The 25258-nt window shown below is 42.3% G+C and overlaps 1 protein-coding gene across 3 annotated transcripts in view; it reads left to right on the top strand.

The window, feature by feature from the left end:
- The window catches only part of CHN2 (chimerin 2), a 163368-nt gene that overhangs the window by 113580 nt on the left and 24530 nt on the right, over positions 1 to 25258 (top strand). For all 3 annotated transcript variants that reach the window (XM_055707932.1, XM_055707931.1, XM_005445781.4), the window contains one exon: positions 24106 to 24183. In XM_055707932.1, coding sequence (XP_055563907.1) covers positions 24106 to 24183 — 78 coding nt within the window. The remainder of the gene's footprint in view (positions 1 to 24105; positions 24184 to 25258) is intronic.

The following is a 25258-nucleotide window of genomic DNA, read 5'->3' as shown; positions in this document are numbered from 1 at the left end:
CAGTCTCTACAAGGTTGCTCAGCCCTTGCTACCTTTTTTCAGATGTCAAAGTAGAAATGGGGACTGCCCTGAGAATCTGGAGAGAAGGATGCCCAGGGAAGGCATATGAAAGGCTGTTCACCCATTGCTGTACGTTATTTAGTCTGCTTCACTGAAGCTGAAGCTCATGATGCCTGACTGCCTCCACGCTCTTCTTTGTGTGGCTTTTTTGGAAGAGGAGCATGGGAAGGAGAGGAAGAGGACTGGTGACAGCAGGGATCCGGACAGGAAAAAGGCAGTTCAGAGCTTCTCTGTGAAAAATAAAAGCACCTGTTCTCTGGGAGCTGAAAAGATTGGCATGACTGGAAACCCAGGCTGCTTGGAGTTTCTCCTCAGCCATCCCCATTCAGTGGCAGTAACCAAAGATGTTGAGCCCCAACATTTCAGGTCTTAGAGGCAAGGTCCTGCACTAGGATTCTGCCTGTAAAGTTCTCAGGTGTTGCTCTGAGAAATCTTGGAGAAAATGACATTGAAGACAACTTTTGCCCCAGTTGGCTGTGAGAAAGTGCAGCAAAGATTGCAAATTCAGTTGCTAAATAAAATTATTGTCTCTCAAAAGCACCCCGGAGTAGGGATTTTGCCTTAACACTCTTGAAGAATTTAAAAAAAGGGATCTTCTCAGCAAAAATGTCAATTGAGAAACCAACAGACATCTCCAATCTGATGCACTGGAATATAACTCCCTCACCCTGTGTTTTTTTCCTTTAATCATCTTTTTTCTTTTAAGTTCTCAACCCCTATGCCACCTTTATTTTTCCTCATTATTTCCCCTCTTGCCTTCCCAGGACAAGAAAAAGTCTTTCTTTTGGCTTTTTCCCACTTTATGCTTCAGAAACCCCAACACAGATACCCTGGTTTCTACCTATGGAGCACCAGCACAGCAAAGGAAAACAGTCACGTTCTGCCGCAGCATGGAAGATGCAAGAAGGACCACCAACAAGGGGGTTAAAGGGAGTCCCATAGCAAAGATATGCAATGCCTTGAAATTTTAAGTGCTAAAATCTATGAATACATAAAAGAATAAATCTTTGCAATTCTAGGTATTTCTGGTTGACACAAAACACTTGGAGCCAGTTATACAGGGGATTTTTTTTCTGTGAGCACTGGAATTGGTGATGCCTGGTATCCTATTCCTTTGTGTTCTATCTTTCTGCACACCTTACACCCACTTCAGTAAGCCCAAACATCCCTCCAGACCTTTCACACATCCCTCCCTCACTCCCATTCCTCCTCCTACTCTCTTCTCCCCTCGACATTTCCTTTTCACTACCTGCAAAGGAGGCAGAAGGCACTGCTGCCAGATCAGCCAGGAGAGAAAGAGCACAGGTGCTCAGATCACATCTCTTGCCTCGGTCTAGCTACCAAATTTTACGAAATTCAGACAACTTCAGCTAGAATTAGTCAGCTGGTTCAAAAGATAGTGAGGGCAAGTATTGAGACAGATTAACATACACTGCAATCATGTTTCTATAGGCAACCAGGCTAATTTTTCTTCTTAATAATTTCTTTTAAGCTCCATAGGTATGGTTTCCAGATATGTTTTTTACCTCCCTGTAAGTGTAAATGTAGTGATAAGATCCACCTCTTCTTCCTCTCCCCCCACCTCTGTTTGTAAACGAGCCTCTTCTGCAAAATACCTGGCTGGAGAGGCTCCACTGGTTTCCACCAGTGCCATACAGACTGCTTCTGGGTGTTTTACTGAAAGCTAGCCAGGTACCTTGCAACTTGCCAACTTAATATATCCCACAGATTGGCTTCAGGTGGCTTAAAAAAGAAAAAAAAAAACACCACCAAATTTTGCCTATCCCTGAATGCCACAACTGTAGCAGTTTCCACTACTTGATGGCTGCTGGAAGAAGATGCGGCTGTGGGTGAGCTGAGCACCTCACTGGCAGCATCTGAGACCAGCTCATTTGAAACTGTGGGGCAACTCTTGCCTCTCCAGAAAGTGGCTGGTGTTCTTGTATGGGGTGGAGAAAAAAGAGGTTTCACTGTAACTGTCCTTCATGCTCGAGTAACCTGTGGCTCCCAGCCTTCTCCTCCCTTATCAGGTGGACTGAGGGAGGAGAGCAATTGCTGCTGTCTTTTAGCACCTGGGAATAGCATCTTTAAGTGGCAAAGTGCCCTTACCTTTACTTACAGAGGATAAAATAGAGGGACTCTCTTCCCTTGTCCTCTCCTAGCAGACATCCCTGAGAAACTGCCCGTTTATATATACCTCCATCCCTCAAAATGGGGGCTCTGAGTGGTGGGCAAAGGGCATCGGCCTTCTGTGAAGCAGCTAGGTCCCTGACTGAGGGGCACGCACTGTGTCTTCACTGCAATGGCAAGAAGGGCCTCCGGAGTGGGTCTTGTCTTTGTACCTGAGTAGAGACTGTATCATTCAGGACAATCTGTTTTGAACTGGTTTGCAATACCCATTTCTCCTGATCGTGTTCAAAGTTACATTCACTCAGCAATACAAAAAATTAATCTCACAAAAATGTGTATCAAGTGGTCTCTAGTTTGATTTGGTTTAAATCTCCACTTAGGCATCTTCTAAATGATGTTCTCTTACTTTTCTGACTGCTCTGATTCCAAGAGAGTTTGAGTTTCCTTCACTTCTTTAATGAGATGGTTCCCAGTGAGTTACTGTCTTGTGCAGAGGGATAAATGCCTGATTTTCTCCATTTGAAGAAAGCCCCCAAAAATGTCTTCTGCTCAGCCGTTTGTCTGGGAGGTTTCCACATCACATGTCAAGCTGGCTTTTCCTCTCTGTGCAGAAAACTGCTCAGATGAGGCTGAGGGGAAGTACAAGGTTTTGACAGCACATAGAAGATTCCAGCTAATTCAGTTCATTGGGAATTTTTCTACACAACATTGTGGAAAAATGCCAGCTCCTTGTGGAGGAGGGTCAGTTCCAACAAATTACTTTAATGGAGACAGCCTGAAGGAGCTTGGGGTAGGAGAGGTCAGGCTCAGGCTGGTGCCTGACAGGGTGGTGTTTGTACCCCATGACCCTCTCCCTTACAGAGCTTAAAAATTCTGGGTCTGAAGTCTCATCATTGCCCTGCTGTCAGCAAGAAATTGTGAAAGTTCATTGATGTTTCATACTCTTCCCATGACTGACCCATCCACACTCCTACTCCTTGCTGACAGTGGCTGTGCTGGCTCATACTACAGGATGTCTGTCTTTGGGTTTTTAAGCTTTGATCCAGTCTGGGCAATTAACTATGTTGGGGTCATTGGGGTTTCCCAGTGCATTATTTTTTAGCTTGGGAAAGGGGTTCACATTGCTGCAGGAGTCCAAAAAAGTTAGGGAAAAGAGTCAGCATTAAATGAGCTTTGAAGGCGCAGAGTAAAGCATTTGGAAGTTAGGTAATACCAAACAGAGGGTCACTGGTGCAACCCAGTTAGGTAATACCAAACAGAGGGTCACTGGGGCTATACATGTCACCCCAGCTATACATTTACATGATGGTAGTGGGTTTAGTTAAGAGGATTTCATTTCTCTCCTGTGGGGCTCCTGTCTTGGTGCACTGGAGAAACTTTGCTCAGCTAATGCAGTACGGTTATGTAGTAAAACATGCCGTTGTCCCCAGGCTGGATTCAAGTGGTTTAAAACCAAGAAGAATTTCCAAATTTTGCCTTCCCCTGAATGCCATAGCTATAGCTGATTACAGTTTCTACTGTTCCCACTTCTTGATGACTGTTAAGTCATGGCTGTGGGTGAGTGGGCGGCTGTGGGCGAGCAGCTTTGCCTTGCTATTTATGGAAGTGAAAGGCATGTGACGAAAAGGAGAAAAAAAAAAAGTCTATTGCAGTGATGAAACTGGTTGCACAGTGGGCTGGATTACATCCCTGCCCAGAGCCCTCATTTTGTGTTGGCAAGTAGCTCAAACATGTCCAGAGGCTAATGAGGCTACTTCTGCTACTGAGTGCAAAGATTAGATTCTGCAGAAGTATTGAGTCAATGCAGGTGAAACTTAATGCGATCTGTTATCTGAATTATAGAAAATAATATACCCTATTAAATATTATTTAAAAAAATGCAACCTGCAACACCAATTAGGTGCCAAAAAGGAGAAAAGATTAATGTAATGAGTCAGCCTCTTGTCAATGAAATGGGACTAATACCAGCCTTTAGATGAAAATTGTCATGCTGCATCCAGACTGCACAGCTTCCCAATTCCCTAGTGATCCAAGGGACAAGGGAGGTACATTAACATTCAGGATTCAGAAGAGTTTGAGAGGAACATGCATGATGTGAACTAGCTTGGAGAAAAACAGTCTGCGCTCATGTAAACACAGCCAGCACCGTAAGACTTCGAGGGTCAGAGCTCCGCTTGAAATAAGACAGAGCTCTCTTCTCTAATACTTAGTGTTGTCAGGATGAAAGAAGTATTGCCCTAGAAAAATCAGTTTTAAAGTTCTGCCGGATGCTGGGATTTCACTTTAGAAGTAAATAGGGACATTCTTTGCTTTGCTTTGCACTTCAAAGATTTACATGCCTGACAGTGAGTAATCAGCTGTTCACTGAGAGCAAGTCAGTGTGATGGAAAAATAGGCACCCATTTGTTCCATACAGTCACGGGAAGAAACAAGTAAAACAAATGACACAGGGAGTGTTTGATTTTTTTGAGAGCATAATGGGGCTGAATAGAGCATTTCTTACCACTAAGGGTAAGCCAGTGAGTCTTCCAGCTTTGTGGTTGTTATAAGCAAAATTTTTAGCCACAATATTGTAATAAAAAGAAAGGAAAAATTAATCAGAAAATGCTTTGGAGGCTTTCTCCCTAGATCATGCTCTCAGTTGTTACTTGCTTTCCATCACCCAGAAGTATCTGCTCATCCCACAGATATCATAAGGATTACTATTAATACTTTCTCTTCTTATCAATATCTGTTTTCTATAATAGCACCGATGTGTACTAGGCACTTTACAGACAAATAAGAAAGCAAGTTATTTTTTCTAGAAACTTGTGATCAATTGGGCTTTGCCTGAAGTAGTGTAAAATGAATCTCTTTGGGCTGTATTTATTTCTCTCTTTACTTGTAACAATTTATCTTGCATGCCTGGCTGTGACAGCTCTTGTTTTACAAAAACTAAAAACGCGGTAGGTGATCCACAGCAGAATCTAAGCATGACCTGCAGCTAGCTTGAATGATATTTTGGGGGGGGGGGGGGGGGGGGGGGGGGGGGGGGCGGGGTGGGATAAAAAAGATTACATTCTCAGATCAATCTTGCCTGGTTCTTTTTCTTCCTGTTCACCTTCCAAAATCTAGCCGTCTCAGAAACTCAGCCAAGTAGATGTTTCTGTAGCCGGCCAAATTTGTATCTTAGAAGAAACTGGGAAAAGCAAAGTTCCCGGCGCTGATGGAGAACCGCTGGGGTGAAGTGAAGCACAGGGAGCTCAGTACAGATGCTGGGTGCTCTGAGCGTCCTGTCCCCTCCCAGGAGGCTGGCAGCTACATCTTGTATCATGCAGAGCCTCTGACGTGTGCTCCAGGTTTGATCCTAAACAAATGGTGTGGAAGTTCCTTCATCCTGAAGGTGGTAAGGCGAGGAAGTCACTTGCAAAGTGTACATGAAAAAAAAAATATTCACATCTTCATTGGCATTTTAAATTATGTGAGGCACTATTCATCCCTGATGGCTGAGAAAGGATACTAGCTTTAATAATTTCTGCTAATTGCTGATATGATTTTAGGGAAAGATGATTTATCTTGCTTCAGTAGACAGCTCAGGTTCTTACTTACCAAGCTCACTTGCTGACAGTAAATGTACACAGCTGCTCAAGATAGAAAGCTATTTTAATAATATACTTCCTAGCACAATCTTTTTTTCAACAATAACATTTGAAAAGTTTGCAGGAAGAACAGGTGGCACATTCTGTTTAGAATATAAGCTTTCTTTTGATTTAGCTATCAACTTAGATCCATATGAAAATGTGTTTGATCTTTGTAACTTGCTGTACATTTTTTCCTGTATATCCACTACTACAAAATACAGTTGTGTGAGACTGTAGTATCTAAAATTGTGATACCAAAAGTCTAAATATTTGCATATTTCTGATGAAACTTCCTGATAATTTTATTTTACCTGTACACAATTTAGCACAATAATCTCTGGTTTAGTGACAGAAGTTGGGTTCATGAGGATGGTGTTTACTGTGCATTGCTCCAGTTGATATCACAAGTCTTTCCTTTGCCTCTAATACATTTTTCAAATATGGCCAACTAATTAAATTTAGATATAGAGATGCTTCGATATTGATATACATATTATATGCATATATATTGTATATGCATAGCATATCAAAATATATATACATATGCAGATGTACTAAAGACAAAGTGTAATTTTATATTACATGAGTATAATAGAGTCATAAATATAAAATATTCCCACTGTTCTTTGGTTTCTGTGCAGATTTATGACCTATCAAATGGATTAAAGCCTGTGGCTGCTGCACAATGAAGGCAGCTGCTCAATATTTATTTTTATCTTCATTGTTGAAAAAGTAGACCCACTACTCATTAAATTAGTCCCGGTTCTTCCAGTAAGCACAGTCTATCTCCTTCAGCAGGAGTCCAGGTTAGAGGTATTTGGAAGTTTTCCAGAACACCTACTTTTTTTCTTTTTTATTTTTCAGAAAATGTATGTTTGAGCCTGAAATGTTTCATTCAAAAGAAAAAAATATTTTACTGAGTCCAAGTGGCCATATGTATTCACACATCACACCTCCATCCTCAGCACTCACACCTCACTACTTCCTTGGATTTCTTGAGGTGTTCTCAGCCTTGGTGTAATCTGCCTGATAGATTGGCTAATTACGTTGAAAATTAATGATCTCCGGGCCTTAGGCTGTCTGCCATTAAGCTGAGAACTCAAGCCGCAGTCTGGCTGGCAGATCTTTCCCAGACACAGCAGACCTGAAACTGTATCTTTTTTGCCAGAAAACTCCTTCCACCAAAGCCCCACCATTTTCCCTGGGATTCAAAATTTGGAAGAAAGACAAGAAACTTTACATAGAACTTGCTTTTCAGCCAAGTCTAGTCCACTCACACTCTTTGATAAATCATCATATTAATCCACACCACCTATTATGTCCATGGAATGACAGGCTCTATGAATAAATACATACATGTGTATACATATTTTTATATATATACACACACAAAAAAAAAATTAGACAAAATATGTTGTCTGTAAGTAGGTAGATTTGTGTTGTGCCCAGAAAGGCAGTACTGGAATTCTTCAGATAGTTCTTAGCTTTGGTATTTCTTGGCTCCTAAATGTTTTAGTTGCCATCTATTTATAAACTTAGGAAGTTATTTTAAAGATGTATTTTAATGGCAAGTCTAAGAGAGGCTCATTTTGAACTAAAATACTTGTGATTTTCCAGTAGATGTTCTAAAAATATTTTAGTTGTGTATGTGTTGTGCACCGCAGTCTTTTGCAATGGCAAGGGTTGATCCTCAGGCAGATTGGGGTTTGTTAGGAATTACAAAATAGAGTATTGGGTTGTAAAATAATCTACATCCCATGATAATATTCAAGGAGAGCTTTAGATTATTATAAACATTGAATAAATTGACTGACTTTTGTTGTAGTTGTACACATTTCTTTTTTGAACTTGTGATGATGTGTTCTCTGAAGAAATAAGAGATCTGGTTATTCTGGGCAAAACAGGGACAGCGAGGAGAAAAACCTGCACATTAAAATGGGATTTCTACTTCCCTCCTCCTCTTCGTTTGCATGTTGATCAATAATTCAGCACTTAAGTGAAGGAGAGACAGAAGCTTTACTACTTGGGGTATTCTATATAGTGCACTTTTAAAATATTCTGGTCCTTGCTCCGATATTTGCAAATTCTTCTTCACAGGCTTAAAATTTAATGTCTTTTTCTGTTGTGGTTATGTTCCATTTCATATTTTCTTCTTGTGTGAAAAAAAGGCCTTGTTGTGAAGGTGGGGCAGCTTTCTAGACTGTAAGCTCTTCAGGGCAGGGAATGGTCTCGTATTCCATGTTTGTACAGCATCACTGTTGCCTTGACCTGGTCGAAGGCTTAAGTTCCTGTGCACTATTGCAATGCAAATAATAAACACTACTGAAAAATAAAGAGTCTGTTCAGTCAATTGGGGTCTTACCCAGGTATGAACAGAGGGGAACTAGGTGTCAAAGTCAATGCGCTCCATTACGGGTTGTTTAGCACATACTAACAGATTAAACCAGTAATGAGCAGCTAGTTGATGCTTTGCAGACTTTAGAAGATTTGCTGATGATAAATATGATGACATTTCTTGTTAACAATAAATAGTGAGACTGTACAGATTTACCAAACAAAGGAAAATTCTTCATACTCTGTGATCCTACCATTTAAAAAGCCCTTGAATCCTAAAGGGCTTCTGTAAATATAAATCACTGTGAACTGCAGAATTGCTAAAGCATACAGCAAAGCAATTCTGTAAATCTAGAGTGTCTGATCGTTCAGTTCACTACATGAGTTACCATATAGTTAACCATATGAAAAATGAAAAAAAATTCATTTTTTCTAACAAAACAAAACAAAGTATCTCTAGGCAATGAGTTAATGTGTGTCAATGATTCCAGATGCTTAGAGAATAAAAATGAAACTTTACCAACAGAATTAGCTCAGTAAGTATTTTTCTCATTTGATGCTCCATGCGGTTATGGGAGCAGAGTCATCTTAGCTGAATGTGAGCAGGAAATGATGGGAATATTGATTGTATGGATAGCCTATGTAAAACTGCATTAAAAAAAGTGGCCTAAATGTGTTCAGCAGGATGGATGGCCCACTTCTAATGTGAAACAGGCAATTACACAAGGGCAGGAAGCAGAAGGTGAAAAATACACAGGGTAAAAGTCTGTCACTATGAGATGGCAGAGACCCCTGTTTAGAGCTGGTGCCAAACTACAGTAGAGTCTGGGCTGAAGATTCGCTAAATTCTTCTTCCCTTGAGGTGGGACTTCTTATCATTCAGAAATCAGAAATAAAAGTACTGCAGTTGTCTTTGACGTTGTACTTTTGGAGGAGGGGCATTTTAGACATTTTGCTCTGGCTGCTCACGATGACTTTCTGATTGCCTAGCTGACGTTTTTCTGATAGGGAAAAATCTGCCGGAATCACCTGTAGCCTAAGCTTCCCATGACATTGGTCTGTGCGAAAGCAAGGAACTAATCTCCTTATCCCCAACTGATCTCCAAGGCCCTTCTGATCTCATTTGGTGCTTAGCACTGCTGTGATTTTTAAGAAGCGATGCCTCCCCCCCATCTCTTTCTTTTGCACACAATGTGCCAAAACCCTGCTACCTGGCCCTTAATGGCTGGGTGTAGAGAGTTGGTTGCTGGACGGTTCCTAACTCTTCCACTTATTAGTAAACATGTATGTTTTTCACACTGCTGAGACCATCATTGATCAGACTGTCAGTGTAAACAGCTGGGGGAACAGCTAGAATTGCTTTTTTAGTGGCTTTGTTGTTAGCTGAGAGCAACCACTTGTTCATTTCCAGGGGTTGGCTCTTTGTCCCAGGGGCTCCCCGGGACAGATGTTCCCCCTCACCTCTGCCCTGCAGAGTCTGTGCAGCTGTGATACAGAGGTGTAGAGCTTTATCTCGCCAACACCCAGCTGATTTGCGTTGCACAGAGAGAGGCAACAATGTGGAAGTCAGCGGCACAGTCAAGCTGTGGGTAACCTGAAGCTGAATCTGGTTGATGTGCTGAAGCAACCTGAAAGTCTGTTGGGGATTACAGCTGCTCCTTAATCCCGGTGTTTGCCTGGTGCTTGTTACTGGACTCTGCAGCTGGGGATATTGCTACAGCCTCTGCTGCTCTTTGCCATTTATAGGCAGTAGTATCTAGTAAGGGCACCTTGGTTTTTAACCTGCACCTACCTGGGGATTGCAGTGGTTTCCTTTGAAAACATTCGTTGCCGCCACAATCTGTCCCACTGCTGCTACCAGCTGCTCGTTCCTAAAAAACAAACTAGGAATCAGTGTTAGAGTAACAGCCTCTTCAGTGGCTCATGCATTGGAGAGCAAGTGGTACATGTGTTGCAAGGCATGTTTTGCCTGTTAGTTTGCAAACAAATTTAGGATGTTGAGGTTTTGACCTATAAAGCTTGAGGTGATTTGTGAACTGTTGCCTGTGGGGATAACCTTTCTCTTTGCAATGTTTTGCCACTGCTGAAGTTAATGAAGAAGATTAGTAAGAGAGCAAAAAGCCCCCAGCTGGGAAGACCTCTTCCTACACCTCAGGAAAGTCTCCAGGTCTGGTGCCCTGCAAGTACTATGGAGCAGTGAAGGCTGTGAAACTGGGCTGCAAACGAAATGTGGAGCACAGGGGAAATGGAAGCAACTGGCTCGCTTTCTATGCTAATCTTGTACTTCTGTTAAATTACTAAAACCCCATGTTGGCAAGTTGCAAAAAATTGCTATAAATTAAATAAAACAAGGACAGCATGCAATCACAATGATGCTGATAGAAGATGGCAGGTCATTTAATGAAATCTCCTTGTATTACAGGAATAGTAAACCAACTTGTTAAACTTCTAAAAGCAAATTAGATGGTTTTAAAATGAAGTGACAATGCATTTAAGTGATAAATCAACTTATTTTGTCTGAACGGACAATCCAGTGCTCAGCCTATTTTTCAAAATGTAGAATCTACAGGCTGTTATTTTTAATGTTGCAATGAAAACAAGTTTTGCCTAATTTGGAAATTGATTTAAGATAAATGGAAGCAATTAGTGTGGTGTGAAAACATACCACCCAAAAAGACATGTGTGGAGCTATGGTTTTCTTTCAGTGCAGTGAAGTCTGATTTTAGTTGTTGCCTTGTGCTCTGGCAAGTCTTCGACTAGTTTGTGTAAACATGAGGTTTAAAATGCTGCATTGTCTGCTCATGGCTGAGTAAATCCTTCATTAATACCTTCTATATTAAGTGTGTCCCCTCCACTGGGGCTGAAGTGCGATACTTTACCAACAGCTGAGAGTCTGTCTAAGACATTCCTTCAGGGGTGCTTCTCGTTGATAAGCCTTTGCAAGGGCAGGGCTGGGGCACGGCTCCTTCTTCCCATGCTGGCTAGATTAAGTCTGCGTTTCAGTTGAAGCCCCGAGAGAGCAAAAATGAGAGCAGAAGAGGGTCCTGATCCACATCAGCCTGCTAAGACATGAGTCTTTTGTTACTTCTTTCTTCAACCAGGAGAATAAGATTCTTTGCTGCTTGAAATTATAAAGCATTTAGAGATGTGCTTCTTGTTTTAGTAGCAGAAAAGGCATTCTCGGTGGGGTGAGGCTGTCACTGCAGATTAAAAAAGCCCTGGGAAACAACTGATTAACAGAAAGAAAATGAGTGCAAAGCCCCTGTGTCTCTGTATTGAGCTTGTACAGGGGAATACAACTTTGCTCGGCAGTTGTCGGTAGAGGATCACCTTTGAAACTGACATTTTATCAAAGCACTGTAGTGGAGAGCTATAATAGTAATACTGCACTTTTGTTTTTACTTTGTTCTCAATTGTGATAAAAGTAAAACACTCAACTTTTCATAAATGAGCACTGAGGAAGCAAGATAAAAGGCAGAAAAAGATTTGAGTTAGATTGACTGAAACTGTTCCAACTATTTTTCATGTTTTATTAACTGTTTTTAACAAAGTGTTTCAAACTGGAAACAGAAAATTGCTTTTTTAAAATGCTTCAAACTTAAATGCTTTTTTTAAAAGATGGAATCTGGGTCTTGGTCAGAACTTCCCTCTGCAAAGTTCCTAGCCCGATAAGTCACGTGTACTGCAACAGAAAAAGATTTCCCTGAAAAATCCCACCTCCCAAGTTCAAACATACTGACTTATATGTTGTTCTACTCTTCACATTAGCAAAGTATAAAGTAATGGTACTTTGTGAAGCAAGTGAATCCTCCCTCTTTTTTTATCATAACCCCTGGTCTAACTCTGTGGTGTGCTGAATGCCTTCAGGTCTGAATTAGTAGCAGTGGAAGATGTGCTGCACGTTGTCAGTTCAAGCTCTTCCAGTATATGCTGGTGCTGCTGAGACAGTAAAACTCAGAGTGCGTTTGGTAGGAGCTGTTATGTCTCTTGTTTCATCAGCATCTTGATTTTCTGCGCTGCTATGCACTGGCCGCAGCTGTGCAAACCCACTGAAAGCCACAAGCTTGCTCCAGAAGTCTCCCAGATAGAGCTGGTGTGTACAGCTGTGTCCAAGGGGATAATCTGAACCTCACTCTGTGTGGTTATATGCAAGGAGAAGGAGACTGAGGTTTTTGGGCAAAACCACAAATATACAGTGACATCTCCCACAGACACTGATCTGCACTTAGGAGTAAAACCATTCTTGGGTCTTAGCCTGGTTCAGCCACTGGGGCTGGGGCAGGAGCTGCAGTGGGGCACTGTCGGGTGGTGGGTCCCAGCCTCAGATGAGGCTGCATGGAGGAGTGCATGTCTGCTATTCCCAGTCACCTAAGGAAAGATGAAATTGCTTCCTTGTTTTTCCTTTCGGGGAAGAAAAAAAAACCCAGCTTGAAGGAGCTTTTTATTCTTTTTACTATTTGTGGAACGGCTTCATCTTCATGTGGCAGCATTCGTGTGCATCTAGTGCCTGTCAGTAACATAAAGAGGGTGGTAGCAGCTACGTGGCCTCTTTGAGCAGTGTTTTCAATGAGACATCTGCCACAAAGCAAAAACCTCTGCTCTGCAGAAGAACGTTGGTGCAGATGGCACCAAGTACCACATATACACAGAGGCCACATTCCCCTGTCCCAAACAGTAATCAGGTAATGTGCTTAAGATAATATATAAATTCAGATAAAAGCCAGCTAGGTAGACTGCAGAAAATACTTTAGCTGGACAGGATCGCTGTATACAGAGTCAGTTGAAGTTATTCATACTTTCCCAGAGTTCATCCCGGAGTGCTGCAGTGACTGTCATCCTTTGGTGTGTCGTGATCAGAAAGGGGAGAATTCAGAGTGATTTCATAGATTTGGAGCTGAATTCAAGGCAGAAAAGCGACTACAGAGCTAACTATTTCCAGAACCGAAGTTTTGTGATATTTAGTTCCATTGACTTAAGTGGGGCTGTAAGGTATGGATGAAATCTTTTACCTACAAAATGTCTTAGCTGAATTGGTCCTGATGGTGAAACTAACTTGTTCTGTTGTGTGTATCCCCAGCCATTCCTCACCACAAGTGAAATGAAATAAATAAGCTGTAAACCAAGGTACTGCAGTTGAACAGGCATGGATAGAGGTAGGGTACAGCATCAGTCTTGATTTTAGCGTACTTTAAAAGTGCTGCTGCTGACAGGACAGTATCTATTCAGATCAGCTAAACTGCTGTTAAAGAATATAAATATTAGAGTGGTGGCAACTATATATTTTGAAAGAAATTTCTTTCATTCTGCAAAGTACAAACATTTTCCTTTCTGTGGGCAGAGTCAACTGCAGTTTGAGTTTATGCTGGTAGTAGCCCCGTGGGTCCCATGAATTAAATCCCAGGCTGAGTAGTGATGTCATTCCCTCAGTTCCTTTTTAATCTCCTTTTTGTGCTGAGAGCAGCCATCTGTCCCCCTCCAAACAATGACGGAAGCAGCTGTGCATGGTGTGCCATCAGGAACAAAAGCCATTGCTTCATACCAGAGGGCAGTGGGCTGCAGGTTGCAGCGAATTATAAAGATAACAGGGTCAAATGACACCTGTACAGAAAAATACAACTAGGATCATACAGCCTTTATGTGTTCATTCAGTAGCAGAGAAGTGGGGTCAGTCTTTGAGGTTTTCTCTAGTGGCCATGGGAATGTATATGTGTTTTCAAGGACAGCTGCGGTGGTACTTACCCATGGAGTAGTAGAGTAACAAAATCAGCTTCAAGCAGCAGGCCAAGCAAATACAGCATAAAACAATTCTTTCAAAGGGAAAATAAACGAACTTGGATACATTCTGGTACTTTATACAAGTTCAAAGATTGTGATCTCAAGTGGTTTGCGTATCCTATAACATGTCCTTATAAAAGCGCACTGAACCATGCTTTTCATGTGCATTCTGCAGCACACAGTAGTTCCCTTGCTGCTTTGTGGGAAAAAGGAAGCTGAATGAGGGCCGAGTGCTGCTCAGAAGCCTTATCCAGGAGAAGTTGGTTATGCTTTGAGCTGCTTTTTCTGCAGGGTGAGCTGGAAGGAGCTGGAGGAGGGGACCTACTGCACAGGGTTAAATAGCCCATTCCTTCGGGTGGCTTTCTACCTTTCAGCAAGTCATGCTAGTCCTGTCCCAACTATTCTTTCTTGTGTGCTGGGTCCACACAGGAGAAGCTGATAGAGGTTTAAGCTATAGGAAACCTTCTTATATGCTAAGGGGGAACATAATACATGGGGTAAAGTTCATGCTTATAATGAAATAGGTAAGTGATCACAGAACCTCCTGTCTTTTTAACCCCACATCACTTTTGTCTGCATGAATTCCTGCTCTGTTTCTAAGCAAACATGCATTTTGAAGCCATTAGTCAGAGGTATACCAGGGGTCACACAGCCTTACCACTTCTTTTGGGATGACAGTCCAGGATTTGACCCTGTCTTTCATGAACAGGGTGACATTCCTTGAAGCTTAATGGGACAGAAGCACATATTTCACAAATGGGTAAGCTGTAAACACTGTAAACATAGGGGAACACATCCTGGGACACAGAGCTATTCATGGATGTACAGCTGAGCCCAGACGAGCTGTAAGACAGCCATGGCTGGCCCAGTACCAAAACCAGTGATCCCTGCCATGCCACAGCTCCACTTACGCACATGGAAAATGGTTCCTTATTGCCCTCTTTTCTTTTTTTTTTTCCCATGCAATTCTTTAGGGATTCTGAAATAGAAATTCACAGTCATAAAGTACAGCATCTTTCTAAAACTTGCATTTCTCCTTTTTTTTGGTGAAGTGCAATGGCTTAGGCTTGTTAAAAAGTATTCTTTCAACTTGAAAACTTGTTGTATTCTTATTTGCTAATTGGTACTTCCTGTCCTAAATGGTATGAATAACTCCTTTCACCTTAGATTGTCTACCTAGTTTATATGTTTTTACAGGAAGAAGTCACAAGATGCTGCAGTAAAAGGGGACAGAGATATTACTAATGATGGAAAACACATGATTGCATTTCTAGGTCCTTGTATTGTGTAGTTTACCTGAAGATGTTGTGACTGCTGAGCAGCAGTGTAACTCAGTCATGCTGTTTGTAAGTTTGAGACTGAAACTTCAAAGAGTTCGTTCTCAACACCCAGAAACTGCCAAAACTAGAGAAAAATCCTGTTTGCTGCTTGATACTGATATTGGCACAGTCCTTCTTGCAAATTGCTTATCTCCCCATCTCCATGCTAAATGAACAGAGCATTACACCATTGAGAATCCACTCCTGAACTGTTACTGTCCAGGAACAATTTTATAAATTACCTTTTAGGCAAGATGACTACTGGTTCAGGAGTCACTGGTTCACAAATTATTTGTTCTCTTCCACTTCCAGAAATTACTTCTTTAACCCACATTAAAGTCTCTTGTTTTAAACTGGCTTGAGCTGGGGCAAAACTTAGGGCGCTGCTGTTGGTTCCCGAGACTGCCACAGCATACTTTACATTCTGGCAGCTCTCTGGTGTTGCTTTACAGCCCCTCCAGAGATCAGCTGGCTCGGCTGAGAGGTTAGTGGCTCCAAACACAAATGCCGTTGCTGTCTGACTCTGTGGTTTCTGGGAAACTTTCCTGAAGCCTGTTTTCCTCCACGTTTTGTCATAATCCCAGGAGGGGTGGATTTTTGCTTCTCTATATGAACAGAATCTCTGACTGTGGTCCCTAAGATTCAGCCTAGAGCATATGTTGCAATGCTGAGTTGGTCTCACTCTGAGAAACTTTTACTCCCACCAGCATATAGTATCAGAACTCAAAAGTGAGAAACAGAAGAACTTTCTGTGGTTTATTTTTTTGTATTGCATTTATTTTTGTTGTGTTAAGTTTTACTGTGTTGAGAGCAGACGGCCAGTTACTGTGCTGCTTTGAGATAACACATGGCTGTAGGGTGTAGTAGCATCTGAGACAGAGAAATAAGAATTATCCCCAAAGTGAGGAAGTGTTTGGGTACAGTGCTATGTATGCATTTGGGTGTGTAATGAGGCATACGTCAAACATCCAGGCCTTATGCCCACCAGCTATACAACATAGTAGCTGTGTAACACTGGGATTTATTATCAAGCTCATTCATTTGATTAAACAGACTTAATGCAGTCTCACTAAACATGGTCCTCAGTTTAACCCTGTGATTGAGCATGGCAATCAACCAGCTCCTTCAATGCACAAGCAGTTATGGTTAATGCCAACCCCACACTAGCAAGGCGAAAGGCCCCAAGGGCAGGACTGCTGCACTCTAGGTGCCTCTAGCCCCTTTCCCATCCTTTCAAGGACCCTGCGCCTCAACCCCAGGCTTCTCCTTTCTCAGAAGGGACATTCTTGCCTTCTTCTCTTTCCCCAGCTGGGGAAGTAAGCATGTTAACTTCTCCACTTCGTTGTGGTGGCTCAGCAGGTTTGGCTCTAGTTCAAGCTCTGCAGTCTCCTTGCAAGGCAATGATGGTTTTAATCAATGGCAAGCTGGCCTTCCTAAACAAAGTGCTGTTTCTTCAGAAAGCAAGAGCTTCATAGTGAAAATGTAGAAAGATGAACAGGTCATGTACTTGTATAGCTCTCGTGGTGCTGAGGTGGCATCTGCTGGGGGTCTGGATAAAAACTTTAATATTTAGGATATTTTTTAAAATCTCTGTCTCTTGACTAATAGTCCCATATATTACAGACAGCATGAGTCACTTCCCTCTTAATTTGGAGAGGCCATTGTATATCATATTAAGTTCATTATGTTGCTAGGCTATTTCCTCTGTGGGTGAAATGTCAACATACTGGCAACCTATATAGTTAGCATCAGAAATTTGTATTAATTACAGACTAATTCCTCCATAGTTATACTTCTTGAAAAAGTTCATCCAGTGAGCCCAGAGAAACCTATAAAGGTTACATGCAGCTGTATAACAAATGATACAGTAAACTGGGTATTCCGTGTTTCCAGAGCGTGAGTCTTAGCCAGGTCTAAAGTATGGGAAGTATTGACAACCAAAACAAAGTACACTTATTATTAAATGATTACTGATAGGTATGGTTGAGGCTGATTCCTTACTTCATTTATTCTAAAATCGAATAGATAGTAGAAAAATAGAAATAGAAAAGAGTTCAGGGAGATAGTAATCTTAACTAATTTTTAATATCTTAAAGTAAGCAATCTGTTTCTACCTGAATCATCTAACTTCCTTATATGATCCATAAATGAACTGCAAGAAGGCAATTCAATCTCACCCATTTTAAACTTGATCTGTCTTAGAAAAGGATGAATCACTGTCTGGAAGTTTTCTGGTTTTCTCCTTTGGCTACAAAGAGACATCAGTTTACTGTTTTAGGTTAGACACCTGCTGTCCGTCTGTCTGTCCATCCGTCCAACCATTCATTCTATCCTTAAATGTCCATTTGTTGGAAAAATAGTCTGTTAGTTTTGTTGTCAACACAAACAATATAATTGACAGAATAATGGGATCATTGCAAATTTTTTACAGATATCAGGATTAATATTATGTCTGAATTTTTGTTTGCCTACAGATCAGTTGTTGTCATAGATGTGCCTTAATTGATAGCTGTGATAACAATATTCATTCACACACACTGTAGTCAGTCAAACAGTCAAATTCAGTTAATCACGTGTTGCATCCACACAGAGAAAAAGAAGTAATTCATAAATAAATTCAGTGCAGTTTCCCTAAGAAAGCCCTATCTTGAAGATGAAGTGGCTCCTGACCGCCCCACCACAGGGGACCTGGTGCTCTTCTTCCTTCATGGCAGCAGAAATGGCAGCAGTGTCTGGCTCTGCTCTCATCTGCCCCACTTAGCCCTCATGTCCCCACTCTTTCATCCCTCTGCTAACGTTTGGGTCATGAGTATTAGGCACAGAGGAGAGGATCACAAACTTGGCCAGGAAAACATCATTAATAACCTTGACAAGTATGGAGATGGATTGGGAAGGATAAAGGAGAGAGTGGGAGGAAAGGAAGTTGAGGCAGTAAGTAGGCTAGACCTGCTGGTACCGTGTTAATCTCTACAGGGTTATTTGAGGGAATCGCTGAATTAGTTCATACTATACCTAGATTCTTTCCTTATTTCTGGACTCTTTCTTCCTTGATACTGGCATGGTATTTGTAACACAATGCATATTTATTATGGTTTACAAAAATAAGAAATCAAAATACTATTTCAGACATATTAAATAGAATGGTTGATGTGAAATAGATAGCCTAATGCATTGATACAATTGCCTGACAGTATAAAAGGTTTTTTTATTTTTTAATTGGAGATGGCTATGTAATTGCATACCACTTAATGTAACCTCCAGTTGTTGTTCCAAAATAGACACTAGTTTATTATATTAATACTCTATAAGAGGCTTACAACAACTATTATTTTCATAATAGTCTCTCTTGTGACTTCCTGATTCTACAGCATTTCACCTTTGGCTGTTGTATTGTTTGGTTCACTACATTGTTTTGAGAAAAATAATCATGATGCATACAGAAAAATCTCTTTGAGAAGGATTTAGAAAGGGGATCTGAAGTTTAAGGGGGATTGTATTTCCATTTGCTGTTGGTAAATTATGTCTTTTATCTGTGGGGGAGGGGACCAAATACTGTGTCAGTGCATCTAAAATGACAACGGGTCACTGCGATGCTAATAAACAGGCAATCACACTAACTTAGGAGAGTTCTGAAGATTAAAATTTTAAAAACTTTAACTTCAGAGCCTTTATTGCAGGAGGAGTCCTAAATGAGTGGTTCCTTTTGCCCTGAAATGGGTTATCCTTAGAAGAGAGGTGTGGTTGGCAGTGATGGAAGTGCACCCACGCTCTCCAGAATAGGAGCCCAGTGTAGGTAATCTCCTGCCATAAACACTTATGCCTATTGTTAACAGCTCCTCAGGCTCATGATTTGCAGAGGAACTGATGGTTATTAAAAACAAGAAAGCTGAAACTCTTAAGGAGTAAAAAGCAAAACTATAGGTATATCTGAATCCTTTAAAAAAACCTCATTGCTTTTTTTTTTTTTTTTTTAATGACAATGTCCAGGTTACTGGGCTCCAGCTCACCTGAAAGGAAGTTTTGTGCTGGAAATGAGAGACTTTTTATTATGAATACGTTGGTTTTTCAGAGGGCAAGGCAGCGCCCTTGAGAAGTCCAGACAGACCTGTGTTTGGGGGAGACTCTCAGCGATTGCAGCTGGAGTGCTGTTAATCAGAGGAGGTCTACAAGTATTTTTGTTTATTTTTGATTCTTCGGGAGCAAGTAGATTGGGTTCCCCCAAAAAGCAAACCAGAGAGCAGCAGCAGCTCGGTTTCTGTGTGGTCTGACTCCTTTCCTTCTAACACCAAGCTTTTTGTTGTGGAGTTTTCTGGCCAAGCTCACCTCTGCAGTGTCCGTTCACCTAATTGATGTCAAAGAAACTTCCTGCCAGAGGGAGAGTTTCTTAGGAAAGTGGGGTTTGCAAGATTGGGTTGGCAAGTGCCACTCTGCAGGCATCATGCTCTGTTTCATGTTCTACGTTTTCTGCTTGGAGCTTGTTTCCTCCCACTGTTTCAGCAGCACTGAAGCCTTTTAATGGCAGCTGCTGGTGGCATGGCAGTGGGAGGCACAGGCTGGCAGCACTGTGGTATGGCAGACCGTTGGCTGACTAGCCTCTGCCACCACTTCCCCTCCATGCCCTGTGTTTTGCTAAGAGCTGGCTTCTTTGGCATTGTCTCCTGAGCACATCGTGGGAAGAGCGCTGTGGGAGAAAACCAGAAAAAAACCAATAGATGCAAGATTCCGGCACCATGTGTCATCTCCACGGCGTGTTTGCAATTGAATAAACATAATCTGTCTGATGTTACCGAGTATGCCGTGCCTGCGAGGAAACAGGACTCTCTTTGACCTATGACTGTATCTATGTGCAGAGTTCAGTATATTTAGTTAAAGATCACTCATGGATTTGTCACAATTCCTCATCACGGAGCAATCTCCCTTTCACTTGTGGTGTCGTCCAAGGAGACGTGCCCATGCGGCTCCTCCACTTGCTGTAGCAGTGCCCGTCAGCAGGTAAAGCGGGAGCCAAAGGCCTGCCACTCAGTACCCTCTCCCTGCCAGCCAGGGGTGGGCACGGTGGTGGCAGGAGGGCAAGAGCCATCACTCCTGCAGTGTCCCTTCCTGCCACACTGGAGCTGGCATGGGGGAGCTGGGCGGCACGCTGTGAAGTTCCCCTGCTGCTTGCATCCAGTGAGTACTCAACACTGCCCACATGACTACAGCAGAAATCATGCCACATGTACAAAACCAAAAGCTTTTCATACTACAATTTGTTCTTTCCTAGCCCTGAGGCCTTTGTTAGCAAACAAGACGCCAGTCTTTGAGGGGAGAGACAATGGTGTGGTTCAGCGCACTTTGCAAAGGCATGCTGGAAATTGTGCAACAGCTGAGTCACCCTCTCTTCCCCCCCTACTTTTAAATTTGTTATCCTGTTCAGTTACATTTATTTTGCTGTGAATGCCCAGTTTGATATACAGCACATGTGTTTTACAGAAAGACTAGTGAACTAGAATCACATGTTATGCAGAAATCCTTTGGTCTGAAAATGCAGACAACCTGTATTTGTCTTTCAGCCTTCACTAGCTTAGATGTTTGGTGACAACTAGCAATAATACTTTTAACCACCAGCGTTCTCCTCCTTAGCTGCAGGCTAACTTGCTAACTTGATCAAGAGACGCTCTTTGAATGTGTTGATACCACATGCAGTAAATTTTGTATTAAGTAAAAGAGAAGAGCACTGGGATTGACCTATGGTATCAGTGTGTTGGAACTAGTTGCTGCTGAGAATTTATTACGGCTGCTGTTTGCATTATATTTAGAGAGAGAAAGGGTTATATACGTGGTCCAGCTCATCTGTTTTACAGCACCGTTTAGACACCAAACCTGGTAGGGCTTTGTATGATTAAGATTCTTAAGGATGCACTCACTGTTGCCTTCTGTACACATCCTGTGTTTGCAAGGGATCCCATTAAACAACTGTCTAAACAGGGCCCAAGCAAGGCAGAAAAAAGCAACCTAGGGGATAAATAAAATTTCATATATGATAAACAGTAAGTACTGATCTGTCTTAGTCATATGAACTGGTCTGGCTGAGTTGTCCTCCTCCAAGTCTATTAAGCTCAGTGCTTCTGTGCAAACACTCAGAGTTTCCATCAAATACAGTACTGTATGTCTGATCCCAGGATGACACTCTGATATTCCAAAAATAGCTTAATAAATAGAAATTCCAAGATGTATCATCATAAGCCTGTAGCTTGAGTATCAAATCTGCCATGTTATGTAAAAAAATATTGGTTATATAATGGGATTTTTATCAGTCTAGTGACAAATACAAATATTAGAGCATTATTAGGAAACTGACCTCTCTCTGACTTTGGATCTGTTAGGCTGGAAGTCAAAGAGAAAGTAGCTTATGTATATAGGGGGATTTAGATGCTGTAGCTTCAGAGGTGTCTAATGACTTAGACCTAGTTTGGTGGTTTTGTTCCAGATAAATGTAAATACATTTAAAATGGTACTGAGGAAAGAAACTGGAGTGTGGTAAGAACTTCAAGCTGCTCCAGAGTTTCCTTCCTGATGGCCCCAAACTGAAGCCATTGCCACTGCTGGGGTCAGAAGTGGCATGTACTCCTCATCTCTTGAAATACATTAAGAGCGAGCTGGGGAACTGTAGTTTGTCTTTATCTGCTGGAAAGCAGATAAAGGTCCTGAGCTAGCAGAAATTGGGACTCAGTAGTGGGAGGACATATGGAAAAGCAGCAGGGATTTCCTCCAGGCAGAGCAATGTTCATACATACATTACAGCCAGTTGTCACAGCGGTCAGGTAACAGTGCCAAGCCCTGGGGAAAGGCCAGGCAGGCAGCAACTGCTCGAGGAGCAATGGGGTTGTGTGGAAGTCTTCCCTACCAGGGAGCAGAAGCTTTGAGTGTGGGAGCATGGATAAAGAGATGCTGTGAGTTACCTGGAAAAGAAAAAATTTAGGTATGCTATACATAGAAGTAAGTGCATCATTTTATAACTGAGAAGCTGATTTTGAAGGTTGCACAGCTTCTTGAAAACCCTAAGTAGGGCACTATCTGAAATTGCATGGCCTGATGTTACTGATGGCTGACCATCTGTCCCCATGGGCTTTCAAATCAGGAGAGCATCGCTATTACTAAGAGCAGGCAGTCTATATGGTGGGGGTTTTAGCAAGTGAATTAGATGAACCTTTTTGACTTTTCAGCCTGACGTAAAAGCAGACTGAAAAAAACAGAGGCAAGTTCAACTTCACAAGTTAGCATAAGTGAATTAAATACTTTAATTTCACCAATTTTCTGGGTAAGTTGAAGAGAGGCAGACTATAAAAGGCTGATGTGGTCTCTAGTGTCTCTAGTTCAAAGAGGCAGTTTTGCTAGTATTGCTGATGGCCCCCCAGTTTGCTCTGTTGCATTAGCCACACCTTAGAGAATTAAATCTCACAGTGCCATGCTCAGCAGGTAACTCCTGTCCTCTTCTTATGGGTGGAGAATGGGCATACTCACTAAGGAAGCAGGAATGGGGAGCTGGAGGGAGGGAAGCCAGTGGGAAGGGGGCGCTGAATGTGCTTCCCAGGGGATGCTCAGTGTCACACATCTTCTGTGGCCTGGGACAGGGAACTACCGGCCTGTGAAGAAGTGAATCAAGGTCCTCAAAGTAGCACTGCAAGCTGTAGCACAGACATCCATCCTGTCCCTGGGCTCTATTTAGAAATCAATTTCTGCCCCTTCCCCCCCTCCCCCTAAATCTATAGAGGCATGTAAGCGGAGCAGAGACGACTGCTGATGCTACCATGCAGACCGTGTTCTGCAATCAGGGCTGTGCGCATGGGCATCCTACATCTGTGTGAAGCTCCCCTGCTGCCTTCACTCGAGCGCGGCACAGGGCTCGGGGGGCTTCCTAGCCTGCATCATCCTAGCTGGGCTTTCGACTTCCCCCGACAGTGAGCTAGTTCCATGCTACCACGTGCACACTGACAAAATGCTCTAGTTTAATAGATGGCATAAAAGTGCTATTAATGCTTGGAGTGCGGCTGGATTTTTCCCCTTGTACAGGATATCAGGGTAGGGGGTGGGGTGGGGTGGGGGGTGGGAGTAGGGGGTGGTCAGTGGGGAGATATTTAGCCCTGTAAGATTAAACAATCATCATGGGTTTAAGGGCTTAATCTGCTGGCATGCAGGCTGCTGGCTGATAAGTCTCTGAGTCTGAGTATAATTGGATGCAGCATCAGATTCAGTTGTGTGGGCTTTCCTGGGGCTTTTTGTTTGTTTGTTCATTTTTAACACACTGCGGAGTTGAAGCAATCTGTTCCTGGAAATGCCTTTGGGCATGAAGCTGTAACACTGTTCCCTCGCCGGCCGGCCGGCATTTCGGCAGCACCTAGCTGGAGACCACCGCTCAGGGAGGGTGGGGGTGGTGGGGGGGGTTGCTCAGTGCATGAATTCGGGCTATTGTTCAAGACACACATCTGCCTTAAGAAATCACACGGCACAGGCCGTTACTTATTCAGATGCAGAAGCTCCTTCCGTCCCACAAGACGGCCCATTCAAGTCACATGCCAGAGGTCTCAGCAGAATGGGCTGCAGCTGCTTCAAATCTGCTGTCTAACATCAGAAGCAGTTGGACAAACTGTACTGTACTGACTGCAGTCAGGCTCCCGGGTGCCGAGGAAGACAGGGAAAAGATTTGGGATCCCAGCGCTATGTTCTCGGAGGATCTGTGGCTGGAAAATGACAAAAACTGTGCTGTTGTTCACAAGTCGAAGCGAGGAAGGAAGCGCCAAGAGCTCCTGGCCGTGGCCCTGGGGGTGAAGGTGGGAGTCAAGGGGGCACTTTTGTGGCAACCTCTGAAACTCTTTGCCTATTCACAGATCACCTCCTTGGTCAGAAGAGCAGCCTTAACTCAAAATGACAACCACTTCAACTATGAAAAAGCACACAATTTTAAGGTAAGCACATCTTCCTATTATTTTCAGCTAAAAAGTTCTGTTTAGATGCCTCACATTTTATTTTTTGATGTGCTGGGGTTTTCACACACCCACCGATACTTCAAGAAAAGTGTTGAAAAAAGTATTTTTCTACTTTAAGTTCCCTTGACTGCATTCTTAATGTGGTTTTATATAGGCACTTAATCCAAATAACAGTTTTGCTACTCACTACACTACTTGACTAGCATTTTAGCTCTTTTGGCACAGATTAATTTTTCTTTTTTATTCAAAGTACTTCATGTTGATTGTCTAAAGTGTATCCGTTTTTAAATGAAAAAAAGGCCTCTTTTCAAAAGAAGCCAGTAGCATTTTACCAGCAAAAATTTTGGTCCATTTCTGTTTCAGATGAAGTTGAGGGAGCTTGAATACTCCCTAACAATAAAGCAGACCACAGTGGTGGTATTGTCCCCTAGCTTTTGTTCCACCACCATATGCTAAGGAAATGCTCTCAGAGCCCCACTGAACTATAGGATCTAAGCTTAGGTTTGCTTGTCATACTAAACCAAATAGCTGGACAAACACAGGGATGTTTAAATGGATCATCTTTTTGCTGTCTTACATATATAAAATCAGATTTTTAGGGATTTTTTCTCCAAGTGCTGTGTCTGGCATGCTGCAGCAGGGAAGTGACTCAGCTTTGGAGCTTTGGAAAGGGACCTTCCAGGCAGCTTGTACTAAAATGTTTTGCCAAAAGGACTGTGCTGGTTTTGGAGTATGCCAGCCAGTTACTGTATCTAATGCTGTCAAATTGCGGTTTGATGCTTATCGGAATGGATACAGAGAGAAGAAGAGGCAGTAACAAGACAAGAAAGGAATGCATCTCAGCTTTGAAACCTCAGTTTACTTAATGCTCCTTGAGGATGCTGATCTGGGTCACTGTCAGAATAGTTCAGCTCGTTAGCAGAAGGAGAGTGTTCTGTAACTCAGGCCTGTCAAAAAAGGAGAAGCACTGATTAAAATTATTTCACTGATTTCCTGGTTTAGCAAAAAAGCTTCATTTCTTATTTTTCTACATATTCTGCCATGCAAACATTGC

This window comes from Falco cherrug, chromosome 4 (genome assembly GCF_023634085.1).
Source record: "Falco cherrug isolate bFalChe1 chromosome 4, bFalChe1.pri, whole genome shotgun sequence".
NCBI lineage: Eukaryota > Metazoa > Chordata > Aves > Falconiformes > Falconidae > Falco > Falco cherrug.
This window is presented reverse-complemented; position numbering and strand designations above follow the sequence as displayed.